Below are 20,892 nucleotides of genomic sequence, written 5' to 3' on the forward strand. Positions count from 1 at the left end.
AGCAAGCCAGAAAGAAAAACACCAATACAGTATACTAACGCATATATATAGAATTTAGAAAGATGGTAACAATAACCCTGTGTACGAGACAGCAAAAGAGACACTGATGTATAGAACAGTCTTATGGACTCTGTGGGAGAGGGAGAGGGCGGGAAGATTTGGGAGAATGGCATTGAAACATGTAAAATATCATGTATGAAATGAGTTGCCAGTCCAGGTTTGATGCACGATACTGGATGCTAGGGGCTGGTGCACTGGGACGACCCAGAGGGATGGAATGGGGAGGGAGGAGGGAGGAGGGTTCAGGATGGGGAACACATGTATACCTGTGGTGGATTCATTTTGATATTTGGCAAAACTAATACAGTTATGTAAAGTTTAAAAATAAAATAAAAAAAAAAAAAAAAAAAGAAAGCTGAGTGCATAAGAATTGATGCTTTTGAACCGTGGTGTTGGAAAAGACTCTTCAGAGTCCCTTGGACTGCAAGGAGATCCAATCAGTCCATCCTAAAGGAGATCAGTCCTGGGTGTTCATTGGAAGGACTGATGTTGAAGCTGAAACTCCAATACTTTGGCCATCTGATGCTGAGAGCTGACTCATTGGAAAAGACCCTGATGGTGGGAAAGATTGAGGGCAGGAAGAGACGGGGATGACAGAGGATGAGATGGTTGGATGGCATCACCGACTCAATGGACATGGATTTGAGTGGACTCCAGGAGTTGGTGATGGACAGGGAGGCCTGGCATGCTGCGATTCATGGAGTCATAAAGAGTTGGACACGACTGAGCGACTGAACTGAACTGAATAAGTCACACACAAGAGGTCATATACTATGAGATTCTATTTACATGAACTATCCAGAACAGGTAAATCCATAAAGATAAAAAGAAAATAGTGGTTGCTAGGGGCTGGGATAGGCTGGAGAGGGTGTAGAGTGACTGCTAATGGTATGAGGTTTTCTTTGGGAGTGATGAAAATGTTTTGGAATTAATAAAGGTGAAAGTTGTGCAATATTATGAAGGTACTGAAAAGCTACTGCACTGTTACTTTAAAATTCTTAATGTTATGTAATATGAATTTCACCTCAGTTTACAAAATGGATTAGGAAAAAAAATAACGAACTAGAACTGTCTCCTACAGCTGCAAGTAAAATCAGAGACAAGCCAAGAATATAACCTACGGATGCTGCAAGCCTTAAATTGGAAAGTTCAACAGAACATTCTTCAGGCCCCACTGCTGCAGCTAGCTATGAGGTCATAACTGACGTTTATTCCCCCCTCCTCCAGTCCCTGCATCACTGATTCCAAATTACACTCAGAGGTGATAGAAGCTCTCCATTAGCTATAACCTCCTCTCCTGCTTCCAAAGCACCACAACTTTAACAGGCACTCTGAATATTTGGTTCATTTTGAAATCAGCCTGCTTCTTCCCCCACATGCTACTCATGACAATACCTTTACTCTTTGACAATGATTAAAGAACAGTGGTGCCTATCCAATTAGGTGGTGCTGTGGTAAAGAATCCACCCATCAATGCAGGAGATGCAGGGATCTTTGGTCCCTGAGTCAGGAAGTTCCCCTGGAAAAGGAAATGGCAACCCACTCCAGGATTTTTGCTTGGAAAATCCCACGGACAGAGGAGCCTGGCGGGTTACAGTCCATAGGGTTACAAAGAATTGGACGCAACTGAATGACTGAGCACGCACACACAATGAAAAGGGGTGGCCCAAAAAGAAGGAAGAGAAAGACAGAAGAGAGATGAATGGCAGGGAGAAAGAGACCCAGACAGAGGGAAATGCAAAGAAAAAGAGAGAAATAATAGGCAGTATAAGAGAAAGGTGTCGAGAGAAGGAAAAACAAACAAAAAACGAAAGCAGTGTGAGAAAAATAAGCAGACCAAAATAGATATGTCAGGAGAAGAGTAAGATTAGAAAGAGACAAGAGAACTGGGATCTTCGTGATCTCCAAACTCCCCCTGGAAAACAGAAGATCCTGAAATCAAATACGCCCTTCTGCCTAGGGTCTAGAAGCCCCTGACAAGCTTTGTTCTCCTCCCTGGTTGACCAGAAAGCCAGAGAGCCTCAATGAGATGAGAAGAGGGAGCTGCCCATCAAAGAGCTCTTCCCCACAAGGGTTGACGTTGTGGGAGTCAGCTAGTCCCACTGACGGCCTCCGGGGCTTGTCGTTCTCCAGAAGAGGGAGTGTGGCTGGCTTGGCTCCAGTGATGTGTGGTTTCCTGGAGTGTCAAGCTAGGCCGGGGCAGCCAAAGTTCAGAAGCAGAAGCTGCAGAGCAGGAGTTCCTGGTTTTGGTGCTGCCAGCCAGGCGAGTCCCTCCTGTAATGGGGTTCCTCGGAGTTTTGCCAATCCTGATACTATTCATTCTCTTGAGGGGTGTCCAGGAACCTGGGCTGGTGGAGGCATTCTTTCTAAGTAAGTATCAAAGTAAGTATCAAGGCAAGAATTGAAGACTCAGTCTTCCTAGTGGAGAAACTGAGCTTGTCTGGGACGAAGGAACAAAAATTTTTGCTGATAAGAAATGTGTTCCCCCACCTCTGTCTGGGATCCTGGGGGAGAAAGAACTGTATCCGGAGACCTCCTTTTAGCCCCTTTCCTCCTGGTTAAGATGTCCTTGGTGAATGCAGGAACCCGAGCCTGTGGCAACAGACTTCCCATCATAATTATGAAAGGGCTTCTTCCTGGAAGGGTTTGGATGAAACAGACTAAGGGAAGTTGGGAAAATTCCCCATAAGAAAGGCCACTCCCTGCCCCCAGCACCAGCTTCATCAACTTCTAAGTCTTCTCACTGTAGCCCTCCAAAGTCTCCCCACCCCCACCTCCATACCTACAGGGGATCTTTGTCTTTGGGGTAAATAAGGGTCTTTGAAGGTCCCCGGGAATGCTGACATAATGAAGACCCCTGCCATTAGCAGCAGAGAGAAAACTGAGCCCTCAGACAGCAGCGGAGCCACACATGGCAGGGCCAAATCTTGTTCCACTCCCTGGTAGCCATGTGAACTTGGCAAGTTTACAGCACCTCCTTTTTAACACAATGTGAATGGTGACAAAGCTTACCCAGAAGAGCTGTAAGGAGGACTGAAGGGAAAAGAACAGGGACACAGTAAACACTCAATCAGTACTGGTTATAATGATGAGCAGGAGGAGGATGGGGATGGCGGGTGGGGATGCTGCTGATGTCCCAGGGAGCTTGACAATGGCTTTACAAGGTTTGTCACATGAATCCTTAAAACAGCCCTCTTGGCAAAGGAAGAAAATCAAGGTTCAGGGACAGTTCCTGCCACACCGAGGGATGCACAGAATTCAAAAGCCCTGATTCCAGAAAGGGAGTTTGCAACCACTGAGAGCTGCAACCCCCTCTGCCCCCAGCCAGGGAACATCCAAATACGGAAAGGCCAAGTGACCAGAATAGTCCTGGGATGAGCATCTCTGTCCCTGGGACCTTATGGATGATGGGTTTAGAGATCAGATGTTGAGCGGTTATGTGGTTGGGAGTGGGGATATCATTGGGGAAATTCTGAGCTCCCCGAAGGTGAGAGGTGAAGTGAAAACAGCTTCCCTCCTTTGGTGATGGTGTCCTGGCCCTGGGAAGGGAGGGCTCCAGCCCCTTCAAGGTTCCAGGTGAGTATATCCTTTTGTCCCTCAGGGCATTGTCCCCGAAACAGGGTAAGATGTGAAATACAAGAAAGAGACCTATGTACGAACAGCAGAGATTGCCCAAAGAAGATGAAATGTTGCCAGTTTAGCTGTGGAAAGAAATGTTTAGATATCGACAAAGGTAACTCACCAATCCCCTGGGTTATCTGACACCCTCACCCCTACGGCTGCTTCTGCCACCTGTGCTGGTATTGTCATACTCTTCCCCTAGCTTGTTGTCATACTCTTCCCCTAGCTTGTTGTCATACTCTTCCCCTAGCTTGCTGATGACTGGTCTCTGACCAAGAGACCAGATGCATCTTCAACTTGGCACAAATCCTGTCAATGCTGGGCTGCGGAGGGTGTTGACAGACGTGGGTTTCATCTCATTTCTGCCTCTATTTAGGTGTGTGATGTGAGTAATGTAATTTTTCCTCTAAGGGTCTTAGTTTTCCTGTTTCTAAGAAAGGTGTGAGTATTTTGTGATCCTCTGAGGTGCTAAGTAGCTATTGAAGTCTCAACAAATGCCAGCACGGTGGCAGGTGACATGATAGCTATAAAAAACAGGTATATGATCTGTATTTCCTAGCTTCTTTTCTGGTCTCTCTGTCTGTAGAAATTCTGGATGCCTCTCCTAGACATCTTTGATCTCTTACACTCTTTTCTCTCTGCCCTTATCATTGAGCTCTAAAGAAGACCTTGTTCATCAAGGGTTATTCATTCATTAAACAAACATTTACTAGTGGCCTTGACACCCGTGATGGGCTCCACTTGCTCAGTGTAGCCAGGGGGGACAGGAAAGGAATCCGTGATTTAAGATCTGAAAGATGGATAGAAGGTAGGAAAAATGGAAGGGAAGACGTTTCTGGCACAGGGAACAGCATGTGCAAAGGCCCTGTGTGAGAAGACACCATCCTCAAGCTAGGAAGCCCAGAGAGCAGAGAAGAGCATGAGTATGGTAAGAGATGAGCACGATAAAGCTAGAGTAGGTAGAGAAAGCTCTGACAAGGCAGGGCCTTGCCAGTCAGAGTAAAGGATCTTGTCTCAATGTTAAAAGCAACAGACTATCTACATTCAAATCCCTTACCATCTATATGTGACCTTAGGGAAGTGACTTAGCCTCTCTGAGTCTCAGTTTGTTCATCTGAAAAATGAAGATGATAAGAGGACCTACCTCATAAAACTATGTGTTAATATATATCAAGTACTGAGAACAGTGCCTGACCCTTTAATAACTGTGTGTTCATCGTGCTTCAGACTCTGAGGTTCTAAAGAACTCTATTTGTACCTCCTAGGACTGTGAACAAAACAGCTGCTCAGTAAATGCTTTCGTTCAGGATTTTTTACTGTAAACATTCCTGAAGCATCCATGCAGGATGAGTTCTGTGCCGTGCGCTAAAATTTTCATGCCTTCGCATCCCACTGCCCTCCCATCCCATGCCTTTGCACGTGCTTGGAATGTTCCTTAGGGAGGCAGAAATCCAAACAGCTCTGCCCCTCAATCTCCCTGCAGATGTGTGCACTTTGCCAAAGGTTCCTGGCCCCTGCAACGCCTACTTTGTGCGCTGGTGGTATGATGAGCAAAAAGAAACCTGCTCCTCGTTTATCTATGGAGGTTGCCAAGGGAACAATAACAACTTCCAATCTGAAAGTGTCTGCCATGCTATCTGCCCCCAGAGAAGTAAGTCCCAGTCTCCATGCTAACCTGGGCCACCCTGGGAGGCCTGGTGTTGACTGGTCCATTCCAGAAGCCTGGCAGTCTTGGGGCTTATGATCCAGAGGTAAGAATGCAGCTCACAGAAGGGTAAGTAGAGGATGTTTTGGGAAAGAGAGGGTGGGAAAGGGAGCAGTGGTCCAAGGGATGTGGGTGAATATGAAATGAATGGTGGGTACAGACAGAGTAAGCAGAGGTGGTGGAGTAGCTGAGATCAAGTCAGAAGAAGGCCCAGTGAACCGACCCAGAGCTGGGCACCATGCACCAGCCAGTCGCTCCAGGTCTTAACTTCTATCAAACCTCGTCACTGATTCTTTTTATTTTCTTAAGGTGATTATAGCCAGGGCAACTACATGCTTTATTGACCAAATCAAGATACTTTTAAGAGTGAAAGGAGATGCCAGTAATTATTACACAGGGAACAACAGGCATAAACTGGGACTATTGGAAAAACCAGAACACACGATCACTCTATGAGCCCCTGAAGACACTCCGCTTCTGTTTTCTCTCCCTGTAAAATGATATAAAAATGACGCCATCTCCTTTCTTCCATTAATTGCAAGCTATGGTCCTGAAGGTGAGAAGGGCCCCAGCAACTCACCAGGACATCATTTTTCAACCTGTTGTCTTGCAGGGTCAGTCAGCTGGCTGGGATAAAGAAAGCTGGAACAACCTCCAGGATTTGGCTCTTATTCCAGGGATCTCTCCAGGTGTGCCTGACAGATGTTCCATGTTGGCTTCCACTGGTTGAATCTCAGCTGCGAAGACCTTGGCGGTTCCCTTGAGGAGCCCCATGATTTGCTTACATCCTTTACTCCAGCTCAGCTACTCTTCAAACACAATGCCCTTTGCTCTTTGATCCCTTCTCAGTGTGTGACCCTATTTCTTCAACTTTCAGGGCCCCCATTTATCCTTTGGAAACCTCCAGTTCACCCCAATAAAGCGCTCTGTGAGGTCTGAGTTCTCTGCAGCTGAATAATTCACATGTGTTCCCTCTGCAGAGAACATGTCATTGGATATCCCAGTGACACCAACGGAGGGACAGAAGAGTATGAAAATCCTGTAGAGGGCTGATGATATTTTTGTCCTGGTGCAATTGCCATAAACTTGCTTAAGAATGGAAACAGAGCAGGGCCAGGTTTTGTCTGGACTAAAGCTTGGAAGTTCCTTTAAAAAGGAATGCACACACAGCCCAGGGGGAGGCCAAGGCGGCTGGACCTGCCCGGGAGGCCCGGCGCGAGAAGCGAGACACGGAGGTTGGCAGGTGTGGGGGGCGCGAGAAGTGGGACAGGGAGGTTGGCAGGTGTGGGGTGTAGCGAGTGGCGTAGGGGACAGGGTTGCTCCCGGGTCCACGATGCAGCCCCCGGATGAGGCCGCAGTATTTTCCGTATATGATCGGGCCCCATGGCTGGCGGCGCTGCTGGCCCAGAGCCTGAGATGATTATGAAAACGTGTCAGGCGAAATGGGGCCAGGGACCTGGGGGCTGGGAGATTAGGGGGAGGCAGTTAGGCTAAGATTTGGGTGACGTTAGGGTGGCCCCTGCAAGCCCTGGTCGATGATGACGCGATCACTGCGCAATCTGAGTTCTGGGAACTAGGTGATGGAGCGTGTTCTGAGAACGGACTGAGACCGAGAAAAAAGAAAAAAAAAAAAAAGAATGCATATTAAATTTAAAAGTGAATATTATTTCAAGTGAGAAAGGAAATTGCACCAGTTGCAAAGTTTAAAAAGCTAGCTAGTACTACTAATTGCACAAATCCATTTAGATGAATTATCAATTTTTTAAAATGTAGGACATTATTTCTGTAAAAGTCAATGTCTATGGAAAGATAATTCAGTCTTTGATTTACTGTGGCTGATCAAAAGATGACTATCTTTCTGTTTTGATTATGGTGGGGGTGCATAAATGCCACAGCCATGTGATAGTTGTAGTTCTCCTGCAGGTTTGTGCCCTAAAGACACAGGAATTTTAATAAATTCTCCTTGTATAATTCCATCAAAAAAGAAGAAAATGTATGGTACACTTAAAATTGTACATAATGATTTATCAAGTATATTCTTGCTAGTAAAGAGCATCTGTTCTTGGGATGGGATGTGGGAGGGAGGTTCAAGAGAGAAGGAACATATGTACACCTCTGACTGATTCATGTTGATGTATGGCAGAAACTGAAGAGGAGACGTTAAAATTTAACATAACCTCTTTCTCCCTCTGCCTCTGTAACTCAGCTTGCCCCTTGCAAATTGTAGATCATGTAGGTCACATAGTTTCAGAAAGTGGGGACTTGCAATACTAGGAACTGGAGTTTATTTCACTCACCCTTATCCTGCTCTTTGCAATTGCCCAACCCCTGCAAACCTGCTTAATCGTGCCTGTCCAGGTCAGGCATCCCCCTCCCCATCTTGACTGCTGTTCCCGCACGCGAAACCCCTTTTACTTTAAACCAGCCTATTAACAGCTAGTGTTGCCCACTACAGTCTGTCTATAAAAACTCTGTAATCCCTTTGTTCAGGGCTCAGAGCTTGGAGTGTTAACTCTTCTGGGCCCACCGGCGTAATAAACCTGAGTTTTCCAACTCTCTGAGTGTGGTGCTTGGTTTCTCGAATACTGGTTTCTGCAGCAAACTAATGCAATATTGTAAAGTAATTCTCCTCCAATTAAAAAAAAAAAAGAACACCTGCTCTGAACAGGCTTCTGTAAGAACTAATTTTTTTCTCTTTATATATTTATTTTTCTGATATTTGGAAGAATTGTTTGCAGAATGATTTTTCTTGCTCCATACATTTTAAACCTTGTTTTTCCTCCACTATCCCATCCTTCTAGGTGCATTTTGTACATTTTATTACAACTCAACCTCTAGCCCCACTCCTTAGTGTCATGTGGGTGGTAGGAATGTTGCTTAGCACCATTTTTGCACCAAACAGATGGCAGCAACTTATGATACATAGAAATGTCATGGGAGTGTGTAATTTCCTGGGTTCTATCTCTTCACAACAAAAATTTGAAGCGATGGACGTTAAAGCTCTCGGACAGACCGTGTCACAGCATCTTGTTACAGCTCAGTTTTATTTAGAAAATAAAAGGAAAATACATCCTCGGGGTGTGAAGGCATGCTGACCCAAAAGACGTGAAGAGAAGAGAGCGAGAGAGCCGGGAAGAGAGAGAGCGAGTGAGCGAGCGAGTGAGCGAGCCAGAGAGAGACCCTTGGCCCTTTGGCTCCTCTTTATTTGTTTTTTTCTCCTCCCCCTGGGCCTGCCCTGTGTAGATTGGGCTAGCAGGAGTGCTGTTTGTTCTACCTGAGGACCTCACTCTGGTCCTCGGACATTCCTTTGTTCTATTTTCATGGACTTTTCCCTTCCTTGTCTTTTAGCCACTGCCATTCTGGGCTCCTTTTTCCTATTCTAACTACCCAACAGAAATAACTGATACACAGTACATAGATGTATCATACATACACGAATGACTACTTAAAGACAGGGGCTTCCCAGGTGGCTCTAGTAGTAAAGAACCAGCCTGCCAATGCAAGAGACATAAGAGATGGGGATTCGATCCCTAGGTTGAGAAGATCCCCTGGAGGAGGGCATGGCAACCCACTCCAGGATTCATGTCTGGAGAATCCCATGGACAGAGGAGCCTGGAGGGCTACAGCCCAGAGTGTCTCAAAGAGTCAGACATGACTGAAGCGACTTAGCATGCACACATCTAAATATATCCCACTAATTCCAAACTCAGTTGTTTCCCCAACTCAACTTCCTTTTAGCTGGATGCCATAAATGCTGGCAGCCATTTAAATATCACGACATGGGAGAGGGAAAGATGGAGTGGAAAGAGAAAGCAGGCTGGTTGGTTAAAAGATCTTGCTTTCAGAGATGATATGGAGCATACTACCTGGGCCACTCTCAGAGTCTTACAAGGGGTCTGTTTGAGCGAGGAGCCCTAAGGCTTGAGGCTTAATAGAGGGCAGCTCCATCTTGGAAAGGGCTTGTGCATCTGCCACAGAGAGGGAGGGGACCAACTACACTGAGATGATCATGCTGAAGAGGCTCCTGTAGGTGATCTGGTCCACAGCCCCAGAGAAGCTCTGCCTAAGGAGCAGCATCAGTCTCCAGCCACATGAATGAGCTCATAACCCATCAGAGCCTCCAGCAAACATCAACCCTATGAAGACCCCAAGAGAGGACCACCCAGCTGATTCCTTCCCATTTCCTCACCCACAAAAAATACAATGTTTGTTTTAAACTACCAAGTTTGGGGAATTAAAAAAGTGCTTTATTTGGCTGCACCGGGTGTTAGTTGCATCATGCTGGGTCTTGGTTGTGGCCTCTGGACTCTCTAGTTGTGACTGGTGCACTCTGGAGCCCATGGGCTTTAGCCATTGTAGTGTGTGGGCTTAGCTGCTACGTGGCTTGCGGGGTCTTAGTTCCCTGACCAGGGATGGAATCTGCGTCCCCTGCATTGCAAGGCAGAATCTTAACTATTGGACCACCAGGGAAGTCCCTGGGGAAAGTTTATTTGCAGCAATTGGTAGATAATTGGAACAGATGAAATAAGGAAGTGAATAGAATGGAAGCAGGAAGCGGGGAGGGGAGAGGAAGAGGAAAGACATGGAGAAGCCTGGGTGAACAAAAAGGGGTCCCCAAAAGACAGGGCAAGACAAGAGGGCACAAGGCTTGAGAAGGGAGCCCCACAGCACACATCTTGGATGTCATTTTTGAATAAACGCCTTGTTTGCTTTGACTTGCACCAAGAGCTTCTAAAGAGAGTCTGGGGTACACTTACTGGTCAAGTAAGACCTATCATCTTCTCAACTCTCAGTTTCTTCCTCTTTAAAAAGGGCTGCTTACATTTATGACTATTTCTGAAAATGATGTTCGCAAACACCTACATTAGGGTCACTTAGGGTCACTTATAGGGCTTCCCTGGTAGCTCAGTGTTGAAGAATTTGTTTGCCAATGCAGGAGCCACAGGACATGCAGGTTTGATTGCTGGGTCTGAAAGATCTGGAGGAGGGCATGGCAACACACTCCAGTATTCTTGCCCGGAGACTCCCCATGGACAGAAGAGCCTGGCTGGTCACTTAGGGTAGGAAGGACTTGTCTAAAGTGTGGGTCCTCCAGAAATTGTCTTCTAAGAAATTGTCATCTCAAGAAAGAGAGTCCAGGAATCTTCAAGATCTAAGTGATTTTATCAGAACCTGTGGATGGAATGATACTTAAGGGGCAATCCATCAGTGAGGAAAAAAAAAAAAAATAGAGGTTTAACATGTTTATTGGTGTCTGCTCCTGGTACAGAAGGACATTAGGAGAAAATACTAGAATCTTTGAAAGTTGGGGAGGATCAGGCGGGGTAGGGCTGCAGACCTCCAAAACACTCTAATTTGGCAGTTTTGCAGAGTGACCACCTGGCCAAGTGGTCTTTGTGTGTGGTATCTCCCACATTTACATTGCTCTTGCCTTCACACCTCTGTTCTCCTGGGAAGCCTGTTCCAGTCCTGTGCATCTTTGTAATGAAGGCCAAATTACCAAAAAGTCATCATTAATCTGCATCCTATGGGGAGAGCGCTTCTCTGGGAATAAAGACGTTGAAATGAGTCTCAACTTTGCCCCTCATTGAATGTATGGCCAGACTGGGACAGGGTAGGGTGGAGAGGTACTCCTCTCAGAATCTCAGTTTCCCATCTGTTAGATGAAAGTGGTGGACTAATATTCAGAGTATTTCTAAAGTTGAGAAAATATGAAAGCTCAGGAACCCTGCCAAATCCGATAAGCAACTGATGCTTGTCCATCCCATTGGTAACTCTCAGTTCTTGATTAGAAGTTTACAGGCATGAGCGATTGGAACAGAATCGTCTGCCCTCATGGACCACAGAGGTCCTTGTAAATGGCCGAGTGTGCTTTGTGGACGACAGTGTCTGCATTCTGTGCTCAGACACTCCTGTGCAGAGCCCTCAGGGTTGGGCATAGGTCCTTATATGGAAGGTGCTGTGTCTCCTTGATGTCAACTGTTTGCTCATTACTCTGCCCCTTAGAACCCTACTCAAGAGGATACCTTGAGTAGGATTTTTAGGTGTTACTTGTGGTGGCAGGCAGACCCAGGACTCCTCATCTCCCTTCTCCTTCTCCTTCTCTTTTCAAAACTACCTCCAGAGCCAGAAATGCCCAGAGGAAGCTGTGGATGGCTTGGAACCTCTGGGAATGAGCTGGTAAAGGAGACTAGAGAGTTCTCACAGCCCAATAACTTTCCCCTCTTCTTTTTTTAAAACACATGTACAAATAGAAGCTTCTAGCAGGAAGCAGACTTGTCCGAAGTCATATAGCAAATCAATAACACATCTGGATCTAAAATCCAGGTTTGAAGGGTAGCAAGGTGTTGCTCGGTGGCTCAGACTGTAGAGTCTGCATGCAATGCAGGAAACTCAGGTTCGATTCCTGGGTCGGGAAGATCCTCTAGACAAGGGAATGGCTACCCACTCCAGTATTCTTGCCTGGAGAATTCCATCGACAGAGGAGCCTGGCAAGCCATAGTCCACAGGGTCACGAAGAGCTGGGTACAACTGAATGACTAACGCAAGGTGTTGCCAGATCCCGCAGCCTAATGGGAAACCAAGGTGGACATAATGGCTGTTTGTCATTTTTTTTTTTTTTAATATTCAGCATCTTAATCTCATCCCTACAGATGAATCCTACAGATGAAGAATTCCCTATCCAGGGGAGTCTTGGAATGAGGTAAAACCAGCATTCCAATGTAAAAGCTGAGAGGGTCAGATACTATCAGTCAGAGTTCATTAAAGGACACTGAAACCACCATATTTTGTATTTCAAACAGAGAGAATTAAAAAATATGAATTGGTTACATGAGTATTGGGAGGATGAAAGGCCAAAAGGAAGGGGGCTGAGGCATCCATCACTCCTAGATTTGGGAGAATAAAAGATTTGGGGTTATCAGATGTAAAAGTTCATAGAAGGGGCCCAGGCATATCTGGGGCTCACACTTTTGGAAGGACAGAGCTGGGGGCTGTGTGGTGGGCACTCAATCTTCTAAAATGCCCTGCGGCTGGTATTTGGCCCTCTGAAATGAGGGGAAGCTGGCTCCAATGGTACTTGATCTACTGTGTCAGCAGGCAGAGCCGGCTGGTGCTGGTATTTCCAAGGAGGTGCAAATGTATCTGCTTGAAAAGCGATCTAGAGAGTGGCACTCTAACTCTTTTCTGCTGCTGGAAAGATGCTGACGGGAGACAGAAAAAATCTTCTCCCTTCATCTCATCTGTCAGTTTTCTTTCAGAGTCTCTCATTCACAGAGTCTAACTGAAGGCAAACTGGCAAAAGAATAAGGGAAAACTTTGTTTGTAGAGAGTCCCATCCTCAGCAGAACAAGGATGGGCTTGGAGCTAGAAGAGAGGAGGTTATTACTAGCATACTCTCTCTCCCAGCCTGTCTTGCAGCTGGTAAATAGGCACTAGTCTTGGGTTCAGATAATCAGACACCTCACTTAAAACACTGAATTGGGAGCTAGGAAGCAAGAAGCAAGGATAAGAGAGAATTCATTCTGAGGGCAGCAGCAAGAGCAGAGAGCCTCATCCTGTTTCTGGGGGGCAGTGGGCATGATGGTAAAGGTGTTGGTACAAGATGGGTCCCCAGTATTCAGGGCTCTGATGATGTGGCCCTGGCTTTGTCGCCTTCCTTATTCCCATCCATTCCCCTAATCTTATTTTCCTGTCCAGTTGGGCATCCTGCAAACCACCCAGAATTTGAAAAATAGATTTCCATCATGTTTAAAATAACCTGGATTGCATTTGTGTCTGGAGACCCTGACTGATATATGAGGATGGCACCTGGAAGAGTCTAGAAGTCCGAATGATCATAAGGTTCAGTCACTCAGTTGTGTCCAACTCTTTGTGACTCCATGGACTGAAGCCTTCCAGGCTCCTCTGTCTATAGGATTTTATAGGCGAGAACACTCGAGTGGGTTCTCCAGGGGATGGAATATAACTTGAGTCTCTTTCATTTCCTGCATTGGCAGGCTGATTCTTTACCACTAGCACCACCTGGAAATCTCAGTGAGCACAGAGGACTTTTTTTTCTCGTGACAGGTTGTCGGCCTAACGTGATGTGGTCCAATGAAGTCCTTCCACAACTGGTTCCTGAAGTTTGTCATTATGCTATGGGCCCCATATTCCTCTGGGTTAGGTTTTTCTTTGGAATGGGTGTCCTTTAGAGCATGAAAACCCAGAAGTGAGTAACTCTGAGGTCATTTACCCTCTTACTCTCTCATTGCAAGGATATGGATATGATGAAAAAACTGGGGCTTGAGTGGAAATCAGAAAGAATATTCTCTTCAAAATAGCAGGGTAAAGCGAGACCACTTCCATGAAGAGTAGAAAGAGCTGTGGGCTTAGGGAACTGGTCTCTAATGCTGGCCCCAGCCCTTGAACTATGCGACAGTGAATAAGCTGCTCTTCTCTCTGGGCCCTGGTATTACCACACCTGCACCACTGGGAAAAGACAGAGGACCTTCCTCTGTAGACTCACTGTAGACTCTGTAGACCTGGGTTTTGGGTTTGGAGGGCAGTTTTCACTCTTGATCAACACGATGTATACTTCAGTATCCACAAGTACTGACATCTGAGCTGCTCTAAGACATCCCAGACACAACTTCAGCAGGCTCTGTCAAGAAGATGAAAAAACATTTTTAATGCCTTTTAAATACCTTATCTGCCTTTGAGTAGGTCAAGGGTTTTTTTTTTTTTTTTTTTCTTCCTTTTTTAAGCCACATACCTAAGGCAGTGGGGCACCAACACTAGTACATTGAGAACTCAGAGATTCTAGACTTTTCCAAGCAAAACAAACAGACAAACAAAAAACAAACTTAAAAGAAAGGTCCCAAGGTAATTCTGATATGTTACAAGTTTGGAACTACTGGCCTAACACCTTCTCCATTTAATATCACAATTCTTGATAAATATTATAAAATGCAGAGCGTATCATTTCTAATTCATCATATTTATACTTCTGTACTCCTTCTGCTATTAATTTTGAGACTAAAGATTCTTCCTTCTTGATCTTCCATTCCTGATAAGTATTATCCAGTGGAGAACATCTCATACCTGTTTCATCATATTTATCTTTTGCACTACTTTCCTTTCCTTTTCTCCTTACCACCTACTTTTGGCATATTAATTCATCAAGCAAAATGAAGACAGACTTACTCAGTGTTCTTTCAAGATCACTGAGCAAGTGAAAAGAGGACATCAGAAGAAGGCTAAGCTTCAGTGAACTTTATTTTTCATGGCTGGAGAGGCTCCCTATCTTCCTCTCAACCCCCTACCCAAAGCTAATACATTGGTGAACCTGGTCGAGTCAGGCTCCTCTCTCCCTCATTCCCTGAGCTATAGCCTTATTGGTCTTATTTCAGTTTCTCAAATGTGCAGAGCTCCTTTCCATCCCAAAGCATCCATGTAAGCTGGTCCACATTATGTGGATTCCTCTCTCTCTGAATCTTCAGGCATCCTATACTTCTCTGTGATGGCCCTTATCATGGTATGAAGCTAAATATTTTTAAAAATTGAACCATAGTTTATTTGGGTTTCCTTGGTGGCTCAGATGGTAAAGAATCTGCCTGCAATGCAGGAGACCTGGGTTTGAACCCTGGGTCAGGAAGATCCCCTGGAGAAGGGAACGGCTAACCACTTCAGTGTTCTTGCCTGGAGCATTCCATGAATGGAGGAGCCTGGCTGGGTATACAGTCCATGGGGGCTCAAAGAGTTGGACACGACTGAGTGACTGACACTTTGGGGTTTCCCAAGTGGCACTAGTGGTAAAGAACCCATCTGCCAATGCAGGAGATAGAAGAGACTCAGCTTTGATCCCTGGGTTGGGAAAATCCCTTGGAAGAGGGCATGTCAACCTACTCCAGTATTCTTGCCTGGAGAACCCCCACAGACAGAGGAGCCTGGCGGGCAATAGGCATAGGGTTGGAAAGAGCTGGACACTACTGAAGTGACTTAGCATGCACTTATGTTTGATTTACAATGTTGTGTTACTTTCAGGTGTACAGCAAAAATGATTAATATATACATATATTATTATATATTACATATATATTATACATGTATATAATACATATATTCTTTTTAAGATTCTTTTCCCTTACAGGTTATTACAACATATTGAGTATAGTTACATGTGCTATACAATAGGTCCTTGTTGGTTATCTATTCTGTGTATTGTAGTGAATGTATGTTGATCCCAACCTCTTAATTCATCCCTCCCTGCCCTTTCCGTTTTGGTAACCATACATTTATTTTCTATGTCTGTTGGCCTATTTATGTTTTGCAGATAAATTCATTTGTATGATTTTCTCAGTCCACACATTAGCCAGATCATGGTATTTGTCTTTCTCTGTCTGACTTACGTCACTTAGTATGATAATCTCTAGGTCCATCCATGTTGCTGCAAAAGGCATCATTTCATTCTTTTTTATGGCTGAGTAATATTCCACTATTACTTTGCTATTAAATCAGCCATATAACTATGACTGATTTGCACAGTTGTACCTCCCTCTTGAGTCTCCCTCTCCTCCCCGCTGCCCCCGATCCCATCCCTCTAGGTCATCACAGAGCACCAGGCTGGGTTCCCTATTGTTATATAGCAACTTCTTATTAGCTATCTGTTTTACGCACAATAGTGTATATATGTCAATGCGACTTTCTCCATTCGTCCCACTCTTTCCTTCCCTTATTGTGTCCACAAGTCTGTTCTCTCTATCTGCGTCTCCATTCCTTCCCTGCAAATAGGTTCATCAATGCCATTTTCCAGATCCTGTATTTATGAATTAATATACTATATTTGTTTTTCTCTTTCTGACTTACTTCACTCAAATAACACGCTCTAGGTTCATCCTTCTCACTATAACTGACTCAAATTTTATCAGCATTAGGTCAATAGATGTACACGCAATCCTATGTACATCCTAAACTCAGGATCTCTAAGATCTCTCTGCCACCCCAAACATGACTCTGTGAGTTCCTCTACTCCATGACTCATTTCCCAAAGAATAAAGCCCTGAAGTGGATAGGCATTGAGTTCATGGAGAATTGATGGTCTCTCTGGGGCATGAAAATGATGGAGGGGAATGTCCTTTCTGCAGGACAGAGGTCCTTGGCAGGGTAGTGGTAGAATACACAGTATAATGGTTTAACAAAGGCTTGGGTCAGAGAAACATAAGTCACCCCCCAGATGGATCAATTATGAACTAAATAAACTTGGGCATGTCTCACAATGTCTGTGGGTCATGGTTTCCTCATCTGTGAAAAACGCAAAATGATAAAATCTGAGCCACAGAGTTTTTGTGAAGGTCACACAAGATGATTTATGTGAGGTGCTTAGCATACTCCCTGGTATGCTGGAGATATTTCATGACCAAAAAAGGGCTAGTACGAGAACAAACAGTGCGAAATGCAGGCATTGCTTCACGGGTCAACCACCCAGATGCGAACTGTATAGAGTCACAACTCCCAGGAAAATGGCCAGTCTGGAGCTGTGGGAACTCACTGTGTCTCAGGGAGAATTTCAACCTCCTGAGTTTTAGGGACATTTTCTTCCCTCCACTGAAGACCCTAGTCATATGCAAGCCATTTGGCATGGAATGCTAAAAATTATCCCCGGCTAAAATTCTCACTTGTCTTTCTGAAGACATAAATTGATTTCCCTGGTGGCACAGTGGATGGGAATCCACCTGCTCATGCAGGGGACACAAGTTTGGCTTGGTCCTGAAGGATCCCACATGCCACAGAGCAACTAAGCTTGTGACCACAACTGCTGAGCCTGTGTGCCAGAAAGCCAGTGCTCTGCAACAAGAGATGCCCCAACACCATGACTAGAGAGTAGCCCCCACTTTCCACAACTAGAGAAAAGCCTGCACAGCAATGAAGACCCAACACTATCGAAAATAAAAAAAAAATAAATTGACTCTGCTTTTAAAGTAATCAAGCTTATTTCCCCCTTCTGGACATTTATTTTGAACATAAATAAGGTTGAAACAAAAATAAAATCTCCTGGTATGTGTGCGTGTGTGGTAAACGTATTTGTTATATGTACAAGCAAGTCGTCTAAGTCTTCATTTCTCTGTTGTGTTCATTATCTTGGGATGATAATAGTATCTGTCCCAAGGTCTTTTCATGAGAATGTGAAGAGTCAAGGCAGAAAATTCCCTGACGTGTAGCTGGTACTCAGATGATGTTGGTCTCCTTCCCCCTTCTAGAAAAGATAAAGATAAACTTTACATGGAGGTTTTAGTCTGAATGGGAAGATTTTACTTTTCCAATATTCCACCCTTATTTACTTCCCCTATCATTACACTGGACTTCCCTCGTGGCTCAGTGGTATAAAGAATCTGTCTGTCAATGCAGGAGATGTAGGTTTGATCCCTGGGTCAGGAAGCTCCATACCCTGGGAGAAGGATATGACAACCCCTCCAGTTTTCTTTCTTGGGAAATCCCAAGGACAGAGGAGCCCGGCAGGCTACAGTCCATGGGTTCACAAAAGAGTCAGACATCACTTAGTAATTAAACAACAGCAAAAGTCCCTACACTACCCAAAAGCATCAGGTCTCAATTAATAGTAATTTATTTATTTATTTTTTAATTAATAGTAATTTAATTAATTCTTTACATATGTGTACACAGAACACATACATGGTTGACATGGGGTTAGTACAGGTCACTTTTTTTTTTTTAAAGATAGACAGTACCAAATATTTATTCAAAATAGTTGTAGAAATCATTGAAACTATATAGGTAACCCTGAAATGATAGGAAATTAATATAAAGATTTATTATGTCATCAGAAATAATCAATCCATTTTCTTATTTTATTGAAGTATACTTGATTAGTAGGACTCCTTTGATGAGTATAAGTACTAGTAACTAGAAAGAACTTCCTGCTAGCTTCTCCAATGAGCTTTTAATAAATCTTGCACTAGCCCTCCAGCTTCTGGAATTATAGTCATCAGTCACCTGAAGAAAGGCCGAGTCACTGAGTCATCGCCAGAGATCGCCCAGGGCAACTGGGTATAGAGTGCCTGGTTTGAAAAGGTCAGTCCCTCCCACACCCACCTACAAAGCTTGTTCAGTCAGTAAGGACAGACACAGCTCACCAAGCACCGCATTTACTTTGTGGAATCCATATCACGCTGCCAATGTAAGGTCCAGTGGTTAGGACTCTGCACCTTTATTGTCAAGGGGGCCCCGGGTTAGATCTCTGGTCGGGAAGTGTTTATATCCATAACTTTAATGCAGGTTGCTTAACCTCAGCAATATTTGACATTTGAGGGCAGATAATTCTTTATGTTGAGGCTGTCCTACGTCTTGTAGAGTGTTTAGCAGCATCCTTGGCCTTTACCAGGTGCCCCTCGCCCCTAAGTTGTGTCACTCAAAAACATCTCTAGATATTGTCCCTGGGAGGCCAGAATTATCCCCTCCCCAGATGAAAACTGCTTTTCTGGGAAAGCAGAAACTTTTCTGAAAAACATTTTTCTTTTGTAGTTTGTGGGACCTGACCCGAGATGGAAACTGGGCCCGTGGCAGAGAAGACCTGGAGTCCTAACCACCGGACTAGCGGGGAATTCCTAAAAACTGCTTTTCTGAATTTAGAGGCCAATTCTCACTCTAGAAGAGGGAACATTGTGGTAAAGCTCTCAGCCAAGGGAACCTGTAGGCAATCCTGCCTTTCCTTTGTTTGAATAGAATGTCTGTTTACTTCCTGGGAGCCTCCTTCTGCCATTATTTTGGTTTCTAATGAGCTGATTTGACCACCTAAGAGAGCTAAGAAAAGACATACCAGGAATAATGCTGCTAGAGCCACCAAGGTGCAAAAGAGGATGCACTCTTGGATATGTGGAAATGCAGGCTTTCGAGAAGCCTTCAAGGGAATACAGTGAAGCTCTGAAGGTGATGAGATGGTTGACCAGTCACTGTGTGAACTATAGTTGTGAGAAGCAATGCCAATGAATGAGGATCATGGCTTCAGGGAATTTAAAGAGAAGGAAGGAAGAGTTACCACTAATGTGTAAAGATGGGTAACAAGTTTCTATAGAGACCAAGTGTGATGCTGATCCAGCTGGCACTCTCATTTCCAGTTTGGGGCAATTATGAATAAACCCCTTACAAACATTTGCATATAGGATTTTGCAAGAACATAAGGTATCCTTTGGCTTCCTGATGGCTCAGTGGTAAAGAATCCGCCTGCCAATGCAGGAGAAAGTGAAAGTGAAAGCCTCTAGTCATGTCCGACTCTGTGACCCCATGGACTACACAGTCCATGGAATTCTCCAGGCAAGAATACTGGAGCGGGTAGCTGTTCCCTTCTCCATGGGATCTTCCCAACCCAGGAATCCAACCGGGATCTCCTGCATTGCAGGCACAGTCTTTACCAGCTGAGCCACAAGAGAAGCCCAGGAATACTGCAGTGGGTAGCCTAACCTTTCTGCAGGGGATCTTCCCGACCCAGGAATCCACCTGGGGTCTCCTGCATTGCAGACAGATTCTTTACCAGCTGAGCTACCAGGGAAGCAAGGGTTCGGTCTCTGGGTCGGGAAGATCCCTTGGAGAAGGAAATGGCAACACATTCTAGTATTCTTGCCTGGGAAGTCCTATGAACAGAAGGTGCTTGGTAGGCTATAGTCTATGGAGTCCCCAAAAGAGTTGGACCTGACTTAGTGACTAAACAACAACAAGCCTTGCCGGGATCTTGTGTGGATTCAAGGGAGCTAATGAATGAAGAGTATTTTATTGGGTGCTTGGAAAGGTAAAGGCACTCAACAAATGGTAGCTGTTGTTTTATTAATTGTTTAAGGGGCTTGCGCCATGAAGTATAGTAAAGCAGCCTTTGATAAATTCAGATCAGGTAAAGTCAAAGGAGAAAGGCAGAACTGTGCTTTGGATGGACACTCTGTTCCAAGGGTGGACCAGCCTTCTGAACTGCAGAAGTTAGGGATGAATGATTTGGATGTAGGATCAGACTCCTCCTTGGTCACCCCTTTCTCTAAAATGCCAACCCCAAGCTGGGCTGCTGACTAGGAGGCAACCATGCAGATCTGGGTCTCTCTCTTACTTCTCCAGCTCTTCAACTCCTGCCAAGGGCAAAGTTAGTATAGAACATGGGAACTCCAAGAATAGCCTGGGAATAGGATGGGTGTGTGTGTGGGGTGGGGGGTGGGGTCGGCAAGCAGCAACACAGAGAAAGTCTGGGACCAACACTTTCTAGCATGACATTAGGAAAGACACTTCACCTCTTTGACTTTTAGCTTTTTTCATGTAAAGTTGAAAGTCCCAATATCTACCTTGAAGAGTAATTGCAAGGATAAAGTTGTTCACTTACAAGGAACATAAAAGGAAATTTATGCTTTTTTAACATAAAAGGAGTTTTATGTTTTCTTGTTTTTTTTTTACAAGAAACTTGTAACACTGCCTTAGATTCATGGTTGTCCCCCCCAGCGCCCCCCACCACAACCCCATTAACAAATATTTCCTGA

General features: G+C 44.8%; 1 protein-coding gene and 2 non-coding genes across 3 annotated transcripts; all 3 read left to right on the plus strand.

The window, feature by feature from the left end:
- The first annotated feature begins 2,320 nt into the window (after positions 1 to 2,320).
- WFDC6 (WAP four-disulfide core domain 6) lies at positions 2,321 to 3,826 on the plus strand. The gene is made up of 2 exons (XM_044927482.2): positions 2,321 to 2,461; positions 3,570 to 3,826. Exons 1-2 carry the CDS (start codon positions 2,340 to 2,342, stop codon positions 3,820 to 3,822), a joined length of 375 nt encoding a protein of 124 aa, XP_044783417.1. The 5' UTR covers positions 2,321 to 2,339; the 3' UTR covers positions 3,823 to 3,826.
- A 2,879-nt stretch (positions 3,827 to 6,705) lies between these two features.
- Positions 6,706 to 6,848, plus strand: LOC112578949. Its single transcript, XR_003103390.3, has one exon. It is a non-coding gene; the product is annotated as a small Cajal body-specific RNA 17 (non-coding RNA).
- A 67-nt stretch (positions 6,849 to 6,915) lies between these two features.
- Positions 6,916 to 6,998, plus strand: LOC112578940. The gene has a single exon (XR_003103381.3). It is a non-coding gene; the product is annotated as a small Cajal body-specific RNA 18 (non-coding RNA).
- The last annotated feature ends 13,894 nt before the right edge of the window (positions 6,999 to 20,892 follow it).

This window comes from Bubalus bubalis, chromosome 14 (genome assembly GCF_019923935.1).
Source record: "Bubalus bubalis isolate 160015118507 breed Murrah chromosome 14, NDDB_SH_1, whole genome shotgun sequence".
Classification (NCBI taxonomy): domain Eukaryota; kingdom Metazoa; phylum Chordata; class Mammalia; order Artiodactyla; family Bovidae; genus Bubalus; species Bubalus bubalis.

Coding starts and splice junctions, on each gene's coding strand:
- WFDC6 (XM_044927482.2), top strand. CDS start 2,340: ATGGGGTTCCTCGGAGTTTTGCCAATCCTGATACTATTCATTCTCTTG. Junction 2,462..3,569: donor AGTAAGTATCAAGGCAAGAA/TTGAAGACTCAG, acceptor AAGTGAAAACAG/CTTCCCTCCTTTGGTGATGG.